The sequence below is a fragment of the Osmerus eperlanus genome, chromosome 10 (genome assembly GCF_963692335.1).
Source record: "Osmerus eperlanus chromosome 10, fOsmEpe2.1, whole genome shotgun sequence".
In the NCBI taxonomy this organism is placed as follows: Eukaryota; Metazoa; Chordata; class Actinopteri; order Osmeriformes; family Osmeridae; genus Osmerus; species Osmerus eperlanus.
Window position 1 is genome coordinate 15,586,720 of NC_085027.1, and position 14,200 is coordinate 15,600,919.

Sequence of the window (14,200 nt, forward strand, 5' to 3'; positions counted from 1 at the left end):
AGAATCATCTCCCCACCTCCATCAGAGACACTGACTATCTCCCCACCTTAAAGAAAAGGCTAAAGACGCACTTGTCCGGGAGTACAAACGGTACTTAAGAAAGATTTGTTGGATCCGATGTTAGTTTATTTCCTCCAGGAACACAATGACAATTATTGAGGGACTTGTTGCACTTGTTGGTTAGTTGTAACTGATTGAACTACTTGCACTCATTACATTTAGTCATTTAGCAGAGCGACTTAAGTACAGGGACATTCCCCCGAGGCAAGTAGGGTGAAGTGCCTTGCCCAAGGACACAACGTCATTTTGCACGGCCGGGAATCGAACTGGCAACCTTCAGATTACTAGCCCAATTCCCTAACCGCTTAGCCACCTGACTCCCCTCGCTGTAAATTATATTATTGTTGCTTGCTTTCCTACAGGTACACTCTTGCACTTTTGAGGTTCATGTTGTTTCATTTGTTTGACTACATGCTCTTATGTTTCTTTCCATTGGCACTTATTTGCTTTTCACGATGTATGCTTCATGTTTTGGCTACCCACAATGTTTTTGGGGCTATCTCGTTGTTTATGCTCTCTCTTGGAAGTCGCTTTGGATAAAAGTGTCTGCTAAATGAATAAATGTAAATGTAAGGTAATGTAAGTATGTGGGGGGAGAAGAAACCGAAGAAGCCCACCCATTATGCAGAGGCTCCCGCATTTAGCCAAGCTCTGCTCCCCCAGAACAGAGAGGACAGGTGAGGGTTCAAATCAATGTTATACCATTGAAAAACGGCAGAAAAGGAGAAGGCATTTAATGAAAGTCAATAGCTCATGCAGTTTCAAGCTCTTTTTGAAGGGAGAGGTTCTTGCATAAGAGTGAAACTCTAGCCTCTGTATTGGTATTCTCGTCTGAGGGTGAGAGGCGGAGGCATAGTGCCATAAGTATGTTGTGTAACTGGGTCAATATGAGCCGGAGCACAACATCAAAGGGATAAGAGGTAGAGAACTAGATAGGTCATCATCCACATATTCATACTTCATCCACACCACCAACAGATGTGATTCACATTCCATTGAATTATACTTGCTTTTGGGAGGAAATTCAAAATCCGTTGTATATTATATACTATTCTGTAAGTGTATTTCTGTGTCATTTCAGCAACATAGGTCATGTAAATCTAATATGGATGTTTGACTGAGCCATCCATGGTCGATGATGGTCAAGGTGTCTCACATGGGGGAAAAAGCAACACTCAAAAATGCTACCTGCTAGTTTCAAAATGCCTGTGAATCACACCATGAGTCCTTACTACCTGAAATCCTTATGGATTGTCATATTGCATGCTGTGGACGAAGGCTACATGACTCAGTATGGAATTCAGTCATAAGGTTTCATTATTATTTTTTTGTAGACTCAGCAGAGAGCACTCTTACTGGAATTGAACTGCTAGGATAGGATTCTGGGAAAAAAACATTTGTTATTGGGATATTGGTTTTTAAGAAGAGGTCTAGCTATTGCTTCAATTGTTTTTATGAATCTGCCATGTTCTACTATTGCCCACACAGCAGTTAGATTTCCTTTTTTGTTGATTTGTTGTGCAACTGTGAAATTGAAAACATGATGTGTGTGGACACAGTCAGTCATTATATCATTTCTCTGAAATTTCCATTGGAAATGTACATAGTAAACAGAGGGAGGATGATTATTCCATTCTTACCTACCATATGTCATTCTGCCCAATAAACTGTATTGGTGGGACTAAAAATAGTCTAATTCATAAGTGCATTATTTGAGAAAGGGTAGGCAGAGAGCTGTTGAGGATCACCAATTGGTGTTATAACCGTTATCTGGCTGCACACACAAGAGTGCCAGTTTATTTTCTTTAATGTGACGCCATCTGACCGATTGTTAGGGAAGTATTGTATGACGGAGTCACGCTTATGGTAAATGTAATCCTCTTTGAATTCCTTTCGTGAAAGAAGACCACACAACTGCTTTTATTGAAATACTCTTCCCTTCCAGTCTGTGTGGTATTCATTCATACACAGGACGTCAAAGAGGATGCGTGTAAGCTTGAGGTAAACCGCTAAAAATGCCCTTTAGCTTTACCTTCTGTCTGTATAAGCCCATAGAGAATAACACTTGTGTGTTCCCGTCCTTAAACACACCGACTATCAGGGACAGCAGGGTTTTGTCTGTCCTGTTATCAGCTAGATAGACTGTCAGACAGAGAGAGCTCAGTCCTGTTTGTTCTTTATCACATGGCAGGGAGAGAAAGATGGCAGTGGCACGGCTCCCACCCCCACCCTTCAACCCGTGGTAGTATCTCCCCACAGCATCACTCATGTGTCACCATCCACTCGTGGAAACTCACGGCGATGGTAGCGCCGCCCACGCACCACAATCGATTGGCCTCCTACGTGTATAGTGCTGGAGGAGGCAGTCCACCCACCCACAGTCCATTCACTAACAAGCACGCACAAAATGATTTCAGCTTTCTGACACCGGAGCTTAGAAGACCCAAACCGTATGCGCTAGCTAAAAATAATTTAGCATATAGTACATACCAAGTACACACACAGGTGTGTACACACACATACTGTAGCAGACTCACTATGTCTTCATAACAGCCAATTTATTTCACTCCATCTGTTACATGAGCCATACTAAGACTCGCCATAAAACAAAAAAAGCAAAGAAAATTGTTCCATTTAACAAATAGGCCTAGCTACTATAAATAGGAATTCAGCAAGGCAGAGAATTGGTTAGTAAAGGCAAAAAGAAACTCAGACTGGAGGATGATTTCTCAGATCAACTGTTGTTTTACTCTTAACGCCAAGACTTATGACCCTCACAGCACAAGGGAAAATGAGTCACTTCCTTGTCTGTGAATATCCTTGGATTCTAATCCCACTTTACACTGAGTGTTAAAGAGACATTTGAGGTAATTCGAGAGCTGACTACAGGAGCCATTAGCCTGGATTTCTTTAACATTCAATACCTGATAGACCATAGACTAGTCAGAAATAACAAGCATCAAATAGCACTGCTAATTTAACCTACCTTGTTCATACAATACGTCAATAAAAATCAACGGCCATTCACTAGGTCAATATTTTCTCATTTTGGCACTGAGATACTAATATCTTAATACACATTATATTCTCCATGCTCTCTTATAAAAGTATCTAAGCTGCAAGTTACTAATGGCGAACAGAGATGCACACCAACCTTCTTTTGCTCACCCATGACATCAAACAGATAAAGGAGGTCAAATGCTTAAATGGCCTCCTCATCTCCGGCCAAACCTGGCGCTATTTTCTACTGTGAAGCCGAGCAGTGCCCTTCGACATCACACAGAATTATCCCCCTCTAAGCTCCAGCAGAAAGATCCTAGGATGGGTTTTTTAATTGTTTTTTTCTTAACGGACAATGTCACCTATATGCATTGCTTTTAAATCCCACGCCTGCATCTGTCCTAATTTGTTTTTCATATGCTGCTTACTCGCTCCAACGACCTGATTCATTTTGGAAGCATTAGCCTAATGGAACATGATATCAGCGAGCACAAGCTTTATAAGGAACGTACGGATGACTTCATACCACCAACAAGACAACACAACAAGGATATAAAGCACAACGCAGGTTATATGAAAAGGGCAGTTTCTTTAACAGCTTGGTGGTCCAGCATTTGCTGTGGAGCCATGTGAGGAACTATCTGATCCTCCAGATTGTACGGATAAGTTGGCAGGGCTGTCGTTAGGCTCAGTGCCATACTGACACCGCTGTGCCACACTGCTGTGCCACTCAGCCAGCCATGGTTAGATCCCACAGTGGAAAGCTGCCTGGGATGTCTTTGATATATGCGCTTGTCACTGTCTTAATGAGCAAATCCCTCTGGTGTCCAGCACAGGGCTTATGGGAGGGGACAGACTCATCTCTCAACCACTTGAGGTTCATATCCTCACTTCCTCTCCCTCCCCCACGCTGCTCTTCTCCTCATGATCCCAGGTGTTCCTCACCTGAATTTATTGCAGAGTCTCTGCACCTTAAGATGTCAAATGAATAATATGTGCTATCTGTCATGGTGTTGCCACTAAATGGAGTTAGGCCTGAAAGGGTTAACTAAAGTTCGGGAGGAAGGTGGCACACCAAGACTCCTCCTTCTCCAATCAAACTAATACGCATCAGCCCAGTAAAGCACGGAAGAATGCGACCAAACTCCCTTTGGTCAATTAAGAGTTCTGTATAAAGTATCTTCCATTCCTCTGGTCCCTGTGCTAGCATGTTGTTGTCACCCTCCCACCCTTCCCTTTCTTCTCTGCTTCTCCCTGTCATCTATCCAGGCTTCCCAGGGGATCTGCTTGAGCTGCTGCTCGGCCGTGACCCATTAGGACTCTCCGCCACACCCCGAGTCCATGCCCGGACACCAGGCCCGGCTCTGCTACCGGCCTCCTCCACCATCGGGCTTGGCTCTGCTACCAGCTCTGCTACCAGCTCTGCTTCAATAAAAGCTATCTATTCAATCTACGGTGTGATTACTGAACTCGTGAAATGACCAGTGGCCTAGTTGAGAAAATCCGATTTAAATAAACCACTGTGAAACGGTGTCGTAATGTTAGATTTCGGTAGAAAGCAAAGAAGCGCAATGGAAAGTAATCATTGCCAAATCAAGATTAACAACTTTGTATGCTACTGTCGAGGAAATATACCTCAACCATTGTATCCAAATTAGCTGTTGTGCACACGTGACTGTCATCTAATGCCACGCAGCTGTGCTACTTATGGTCCAGTATTATAGTAACCTATCGACTTCATCATGTAAAATCTACTCAAGTCAGGATTCTCAGTCGTCGGTTGCCTTGCTTATACACACAATGGTAAACTCGCAAAATATATACCATCATTAGTAGCCTGTATTTAGCCTAAATGTGAAGAACAATGTTTGCAGCGCAAAATTTTTCCACGTCTGAAGATGTCAATCTAACGAGCACAGACTCTGTGAGCATTGAACACGCTCATTGGCCCATCAAGATGAGTGTAATATCTGTTCTAGGCGTGCTGATTACCTTGGGGAATATTGCTGTTCTTCTGGTTATAGCCACATCTGTGTCCGGATGGTCAAGGAACTCACGGTATTTTCTGTTGTCTCTGACGGGTGCAGATTCTGCGTTTGGACTGATTGTCATGCCCTTGAACCTGTGGGTGAGTTTGGTGAAGAACTACACCGAAGGCCCCGACACCCTGTGTCACGTGGTGGCTTTCTGCAATGCCACGGTCTATTCCACCTGCATGTATACACTGGCCACTATAAGTTTGGAGAGGTACATCGCTGTGTTCTATCCTCTGAAGTACTCCTCACTGATGACTAGGAAGAAAACCATTTTCCTGATCGCGTTCGCATGGTGTTTTCCTCCGATTTTACTTCTGCCAATATCATTTCCGGACGGGATAATTGAGGTCCATTTCTCTACAGCATCACTGGTCTGCAATCCATTATACTCCACTAACGTTGGGTATTCTCTGAGTCTTACGTGTTTTATATTTTTTCCTTGTTCGATAATCATGACATATGCAAACTTGAGACTTTGGTTGGCAGCCAAGAAACATAGGTTGAAATTGCGCAAACACGAAATGGGTCGTCGGAACAGACCCGACGTGGCTTCCAGAGTGCTTGTGCCTGTGATGACCGTGTACTACACCTGTTGGACCCCGTGCATGGCAGCAATGATATACAATGGTAAGATCAATGATGCAAATAAAACTTGATTGTGATGTTTTAAGTATGTAAATATACCATGTGTATTATCCAAGGTGATATATATATATATATATATATAACCTTCAACCATAATGTAGCCATGTCTCTTCAACAGCTATCTCAGGCCAAGGTGTACCAGAGTGGATTGAATTTGTGGTGGTCTGGCTGCCAACCACCAACGGTTTTCTCAACTGCATCTTGTACTTCTGGATCAACCACAGCTTCCGTAAGAAGTTCCGCCTTATTTTCGAGAGGCTGTCGCTGTCCCTCTGCCCTGGGGCAGCCAGGGCCCTCGGATGCAGGGTCAGCGCACAGGTGCAGTTTGTATCAGAAGTCTGGAATAACAACAACAGTCTCAATGAGCGCTCAGCCAGCATGTCCTCCACCTGCACCTTAATCACCCTGTCTGATGACACCCACATCTGAGGACAGTCGTAGAAATGTCTAAAGACGTGACATCTCCCATGATGCCCCTGGTGAGCTACCTGCAACGTGCTGAACCCCACCACAGCCCTGCTAGTGTAAGTTAGAGCTTCCAAACATCCTCCCGTCATTACATTAAGTAGGTATAATTGGATACGTTTCTTTTAAAATGAGCTTTCACCTTGTCAGTGTTGTCACATCTACTTTAATATTGATCGTTTATGCTAGAATCGTTTTGTACGTGTTTTAGTTCTGTTTTGTTTTTCCTTTTTTTACATTTTGCAGACACCGCTAAGTGTCATCAGGGTTCCACACACTGATCGACCTCTTAAACCACATTTTAGTTATTTTTAGTTGATTATTCAATGTTAATAGAATATAGCCAATGCCCCCATCCAACTGCATGTCATCTTGCCATATCAACAGTGTTTAACATGATGTGGTTATCTTCATGCTGTCCCCGATAATGTATTACACTTAAGCTGTTTGATGGAAGCCTGACTTCATTAGCTTAAATTTGTATTTTAACATCAAGCAATTGGATATAAATTGTGAACTTCAATAGATAATGTTTATGTTGATGGACTTTGACCTTCTCATCTTTCTCAAAGAGTTGGCATATAGCAGCCTCTCTAGGTTAACCTTTAAGGTGTAGCATTTCAGTGTGTTAGAAGAAAAGTAATTAAGAAGATACAGAGTAGAAATGTCACTGTAGGCTAGTCTGTAGGAGTTACCCTTTTTCTCTCTTTGACTTTGTTTCATAACACCAGCGAGGGTCACTGGTATTTTTGGTTTCTTATTGATTTGATACAATTTGTGATTCAATGCATTCTCTATGTACTGTTATTTTGCCCCCCTCTCCCCTTTGCACTATTCACACACTTTTTGAAATGCGAATGTTATGGTAAAGGTGATAGTTTGTGGGTCTGTAGTTGATAGCAAGAAACTGTTTCTTGAGCTTGAATAAGCCTTGATCTGAAGATTGGTACCATTATGAAACTGTGGTCTTTACATTTGTGAAACTGAAATCATTGACAGCCTTTAGATAACCAATAGTTTTAATTAATTTTAGCCTCCCATGATTCTGTTTATGCTGCAGTGCTTGGATATAGGCAAATGCATACCATCTAAATCTCTATTGGTAATTGAAAAATAAATATGTAAATACCACTTTTACCTAAATTATGATAATGCGTTAAATAAAGTTTTTGTAAATAAACTTGACATAACTTGTATATAAATTGCATTTTATTGTTTTCAAAAATGTAATGCCAAAATAGTCTCCTGTACTTGCATCATATAAATATATATAATAAAGTATTAAGCCTTACAATATTATTTTGATGTGGATTTGAAATCTGACTGCTGGGCTTCTGTGCTTGCTCTAAATGCTGTCAGAGAGATGTCACACATGTTGCAGCGGAAAACTGTGTACCAAGACACGCCTTGCGCAAACACTGCCATCCCCACTCTTCCCTTTTGATCACAAGCGGGCTGGGGAGCAGTGCGGGTCCCCTGTGTGTCAGAGACGTGGAGGGGAAGTGACCTGCATACTGATGGAGCAGGCTTCATGAAGATGTCCTGAGACCTTACCGACAGACGGCACATGCATGACTGCCTTGTCGAACAGAAGGTGGTCAGATCTGTGGTTCCATGGAAGATTCAGGCATGGGTTGCTTATCTTCAATGAAAGGTCTGGCAGGTACCACCAATATATTCTCCAGCATGATACAGCAAGTCGTATTGTGTCAGCAGGTATTGTATATTATTGTATTCTTTGTGCAAAACGCAAATGATTTTCAATTAAATATTCTGCTTGCATTGATTTCTCTAGACACTGCTGTAAAAACCCAACATCTCCAATCACAGAATCCTTAAGCACCACCTCTGCATTTCAGTACAAAACACCATCAACAAAGAGGAACTAAACTAGCAGTAATACAGAATTGAAGCAGAAGGGTTTGGTAGACCAGCAAGCCTGTTGTAATCAAATTGAAACATAAATCCACCGACCTCTGCTTGGAAAGGACTAAAGACCCACTGTCTATTGTTAACATTGGTTGTTGTTAGATGTTGCATGGTTACTCACTTTGTCAATTAAGGACGACAATTCTTTAATGCAAATATCTTATCAGCCAATCACACGGCAGCAAATTAATGCATTGAGGCATGCAGTCAAGGTCAAGACGATTTGCTGAAGTTCAAACCCAGCTTTAGAATGGGAAAAAAAGGTGATTTCAGTGACTGAACGTGGCCAGAGTGTTGTCAGATGGGCTGGTACCCGTCCCAACCGAGGTATTTCTGGGCTGATGCTCCACAGGAGACACGCTGTTCTGAATGTATCAGAGAAAATCTGAATAATGTGTGAATAAATCAATGATAAAAATGATGTGGGTATATGAGTTCATAAAGGTTTCTTCTTCTTCTGGTGGTGGTGATGTGTGTGGGTGGTTTATTGGTTCGCTTTGTGTCCCTTACCAATTAAGCATTGTTCAATCACTACACCTTACCTGAGAATTGTTGTGAATTGTGAATTAAGGCAGTTCTGAAGGTAAACGTGATATATGCGTTCAAAGTGCCCATGATTCTCTGAGTACAGTGGCCTCTTTCAGCAGTACAATGTGCCCTGCCACACTGCACAAATTGTTTGGGAAGATCTCTGATTGACTATCTGTGGGATGTGCTGGATCATCAAGGCCAATCCATAATGGCTCCAGCTTGCAATTTACAGGACTCTGTAGGATCTGCTGCTAATGTCTTGGTGCCAGATACCACATGACTCTATCAGGGGTCTCGTAGAGTCAGTGAAGGTCAGCACTGTTTTGGAGACAATGGAGAACCAACATTTTAGGCAGTTGGTCATAATGTTTTGGCTCATTAGTGTGTCAATGCAGTTGCTTCAGAGAGTATTCTGTCCCCTTCACATTTGATTTTGTTTTATATTCAACTGTAAATAGATACAACTTCCATTTTGGCCATTACGTAAAGTACAGTCAATTACCCATGATGACCCATTAATTACCCATGATGGTCAGGGAAGTGATGATGTCATGATTGGTTCAACACTTATTTTTTATAACATATTTGGGAAATAACATTTACTGTAATTTGAAGATTTGGATAAGCAGTTATGTGAACTGCAGATTATGCAGGTTATGACAGAAAGACCACTTTGGTGAAAGTATAGGTGAAAATGGACATCAGCTAAACTCATCAAACACATGAAATGTGTTGCCCTTTTTACAGCGAGTGAGTAATTAATACTCCTTTACCACGGGTTAAGGTTGAATTTATAGTTTACAAGTCTACAAGGACAGTCCTACGCACAAAGATAATTGCGATCTTCCGACTCGTGAAAATGTGTCCACTGGTGATGGCTCTAAGCAATAAAGGCCTCTTATTGAACTAGGCAATCTATGGATGAAATTCCCCCTGTTGCTGTGAGCCTTGTATTGTGCCAACATCCATGATAATGAAGACCCAGTTTGTTTAATGGCAAAACTAAACTAATACTGACCACACAACAACATTTGACAACATTTGTATTGAAGAATTGTAGTATTGAATTAGGTATTTTCTTCCAGGCAGAACAGTATCTAGCTTTTTCTTCATGTCACTCCGCAGATGATTAATGCTGAAGCTGAATTGGTTGTGGAGCTTGGCTGAACTGAGGAAAGCCTCATTAGCATGGTGTTCGCATTGTAACTGAGAAGCATGGAACAGAAACAACACCTCGAATGAGATGGTGGATGGTAAACATGCACGCGTCTGCATATACGTGCGACTCAACTCATCAGTCCAAATCCTAAGTGTGTGTAATTGCATCGCTGTTGTTTACAGTTGCAATCCATCAGGGTTTATTAGACGATGCCTACGAATGAATACCTCAGGATATTTTCATTTCAGCTCGGGAAACAATTCAGATTTCATTGTTTTGAACTTGCCTTGTCATTTCCCTTCTATTCCTACAATTGTTGTGACTCTGTTCTCATGGCAGACTACAGTTTAGAAGTCCATATCTATCGTCCATCAGGAGACACAGTTTACCTTGATAAATTGCTGAAATCAATTTATAAGGGAAACCTCCATTGAGTTCTCAAAGGCTGAAACTCAAATACCACCACTTGTTAAGATTTTACTGAACAATACAGCAGGTTGCTCTAGGATAGTGACATATTGATGGAGCTTTGGTACTGTGTGCATTGGCAGACAGGTTTCTCTAAGGAAGGCTGCTCACAGAACTGACATCTGACTCCATGCTTGTCTGATGGCTTCATCTTCTCCACACCCTAATCCACTGTTAAATTCCAGTCTTTTTACGCTCCACTATGCCCAGTCATACTAGTGGCCATGGAACAAATCAAATGATATTTTAAGTGCAATATTAGACCAGTCTCATATGCCTACCTAGTCCTTGTCCCAGCCTTACCTCCAACTCTGTTAACCCTTGTGCTGCCTTCGGGTCACATGACCCAAAGGTTCATAACGAACCATCGTTGTGTTTACCCAATTTTACCCAATACAAAAACAAATAAAAATTATTTTCTTTTAACCATCGCAATGTGGGGGGTCTGAGACAGCCCAACGGTTAAAAGAAAATGATTCACTTTGTTTTGGTATGCGGTAAAGTTGTCGCAATACGACGGTGGGTCACAATGACTGATGGGTCAGAATGACCCGAAGATAACACAAGGGTTAATCCCCAGCCAGCTAATGTATTGACATGCAAACCTAAAATGCCTGCACATTCAAAGTACTGGTACTCTGACTCATCATCCTCTGAGAGCTCAAAAAATATTGATCATCATTGCTTGTAATACCATACTGCAAACTCCAAACAAGAGTCAGAATGAGAATAGATTACCTATCCCTCCCTCACTGCATTGATTCACAATGCTGACAACTGACAAATAAGATTAGAGATTGTGACAGTGGTTCTGTATGTGACTGTGGATTCTATTGCCAGCATCACTGCCTAGAACACATTTCAATTCACCAAATCAGCAGAGATGCATTGGGTGCTCCCCAGAAAATATGTGATGTGTGGGCTTCTTTTTTGTTAAACATTTTGTGTTTATATCATGTCAAAAATATGATATACCTGTTATTTTGTCATGACCAGCAAGAAATACTCTCCATAACGCACAATTTACACAAGTTTGAACATTTCATCATCACTAACATCTTGTTTGGTTGTTGTTGTTTGGGTATGGAGCCTAATGTCTCTCACACCAAGTGTGACAGCGACACACTGTGTTCTCTCTAACCTTGCTGGGCTGATGCTCCACAGGAGACACGCTGTTCTGAATGTAGCAGAGGAAATCTGAATAATGTGTGAATAAATCAATGATAAAAATGATGTGGGTATATGAGTTCATAAAGGTTTCTTCTTCTTCTGGTGATGGCGATGTGTGTGGGTGGTTTATTGGCTCACTTTGTGTCCCTTAGTACCAATTAAGCATTGTTTAATCACTACACCTTACCTGAGAATTGTTGTGAATTGTGAATTAAGGCAGTTGATGTGGGTTTATGAGTTCATTTCTTTACCACACGCCCATGTGAAGCGATGAACACTTGATAGCAGAAGTGGGTGTGTTTCTCAGCTTTATGTTGTAATGCCATCTAGTGTTTGTTCTTATTAGTTACACCGGTGTCCGGTGGCTTGTTGATTTTACTGACTGCAATGGACAGTCGTACTACAAGTTAAGACATGTGCAATGTTGTGCCTATTGCACAACTGTACAGTATTTTTATTTCAGCTATTCAAATATTCCTGCCATGTACAGGAGATAAAAAAGAAACTATTATGGCTTATCAGCGGTTAGCTAACAGCTGAGATTTACACATCTTATCCCTCTTTTAATTGTGTTGTAATTCACTCACACATATTGCAGGGGCAATGCTGTTTTATGTTATGTGCCACACCTGATTATGATTAGCGAATCAGTGGTTGCTGTTCTGCGACCTCTGTGGTTTGCCGGGCATGGACGCTCATCCCTCTGAGAGCTCTTGTTGAGGATGTGGGCGGCAAAGCTTTTATTTCAATCACTACCCACTCCTCTCAGCAGGGAAGTGCCTGCAGGAAGGCGGGCATATGCTGGACTCAAGTATTTTTTACTGTGTTTGTATTGTGCCATAAAATGGCTGCTTAACACAAACACAAATTATGAGTGGGTGACCAGTAATTCCTACTATGATATTGTGGTACGCATTTGTTGATCGTGGTACGCATTTGTCACAGACCCCTTTATCTAACTCAGACACAGTTCCAACACACATACAGGACACAGGTGAGGTGGGGTTGGTTGGGGTGGGGTGAGGTGGGGTTGGGTGAGGTGAGCAGGTGAGGTGGGGTTGGGTGAGGTGGGATTGGGTGAGGTGGAGTGAGGTGGGGTGAGGTGGGTTGAGGTGGGGTTGGGTGGGGTGAGGCGAGGCGAGGTGGGATTGGGTGAGGTGGAGTGAGGTGGGGTGGGGTTGGGTGAGGTGGGGTTGGGTTGGGTGAGGTGGGGTCAGGTGGGATTGGGTGAGGTGGGGTTGGGTGAGGTGAGCAGGTGAGGTGGGGTTGGGTGAGGTGGGATTGGGTGAGGTGGGATTGGGTGAGGTGGAGTGAGGTGGGGTGAGGTGGGTTGAGGTGGGGTTGGGTGGGGTGAGGCGAGGTGGGATTGGGTGAGGTGGAGTGAGGTGGGGTGAGGTGGGGTGGGGTTGGGTGAGGTGGGATTGGGTTGGGTGAGGTGGGGTCAGGTGGGGTTGGGTGAGGTGGGGTTGGGTGAGCAGGTGGCTCTGGTGGAAAGGGACAGAGCAGAAGACTTGGTCTGAGGTCAGCAGAGGGAGGTGGCCTGGTGATCACATACCTGCAGGACGACACAACCTTGTGTGTTCGAAGTGTGTGTGTTTTAAGTGTGTGTGTGTTCGAAGTGTGTGTGTCATCATCAGTATGTGTTGTGTCCTCCACCTTTATCCAACAGAGAGGCTCGTCCTGGAGGGCTAGCTGGGCCAGTTTGGGGTGTGGGTGCAGTGTGCAGAGCTGGTAGGACATGACCCCTTCTCTGGCTGCTGTCCTCCTCTGGATGCTGTCCTCCTCTGGCTGCTGTCCCCCTCTGGCTGCTGTCCTCCTCTGGCTGCTGTCCTCCTCTGGCTGCTGTCCCCGTCTGGATGCTGTCCCCCACTAGAATGTGGCCATTCATTGTACATACAAAAAATATGAAGAGACTGCAATCTACTTTAGGATTGCATTAAGTTTGACCTAAAAACAGTATTACTAGGATTTTAATACATGAAGAAGGGATTGACGATCAAAACTGTTTCATTCAGCTTTTGCTGCAAGAACAGTTCATGAAGCTGCTTTGGAAGTTAACTTTGTGTTCTGGATAATAGGCACGTTATACTCATAATTCTAGTCAGAATATGAGTCTGATACTGCTCCATTGGGCTGTGAGTATGGGGCGTGTTTCAACCGAAACCGGGAAAAAAATGCCTCTTCGCTCAATTGGATAGACCTACAACCAATCAGAGCAACGTAGTATGTTGTTTGTTGAAAACGAATTCAACCCAAGCGCTCTTTGGTGACGTGGTTGGCACTTCACCCTACTTGCCTCGGGGGGAATGTCCCTGTACTTACTGTAAGTCGCTCTGGATAAGAGCGTCTGCTAAATGTAAATGTAAACCTATTATTATATTATATTTATAGTTTATTCTATCTAAGGAAACCTCTATTCCCTTGTACAGCATGCAGCCAACGAGGTGAGCTATGTTGTGTCTGGTTTTTTTACTCTGGTGAATGTTATTTACATGCTGAGCATGTCATTGTATGTTCATATTAAGCTAATGTGGTCTTTATTTTCTCGTTATACAGTGGGTTTAGTTTTCACGGTGGATTTGGAGAAGAAGCTTCAAACCTGTAGCAAGAATACGGTGGCCGAGGCCACTTGTGTCTGCCAGTGCTTCGAGGGAATTATAATACACTTGTGATTTACTTGTGTAATAAATAGCCTACTGTGTTTTATTTAACCAATTAAATATTCAAACAAATACGG

At 42.7% G+C, this 14,200-nt stretch overlaps 1 protein-coding gene across 1 annotated transcript; it reads left to right on the top strand.

The window, feature by feature from the left end:
* The first annotated feature begins 4,541 nt into the window (after positions 1-4,541).
* Positions 4,542-7,488, top strand: zgc:162592 (uncharacterized protein LOC561993 homolog). The gene is made up of 2 exons (XM_062472014.1): positions 4,542-5,723; positions 5,860-7,488. Exons 1-2 carry the CDS (start codon positions 4,925-4,927, stop codon positions 6,168-6,170), a joined length of 1,110 nt encoding a protein of 369 aa, XP_062327998.1. The 5' UTR covers positions 4,542-4,924; the 3' UTR covers positions 6,171-7,488.
* The last annotated feature ends 6,712 nt before the right edge of the window (positions 7,489-14,200 follow it).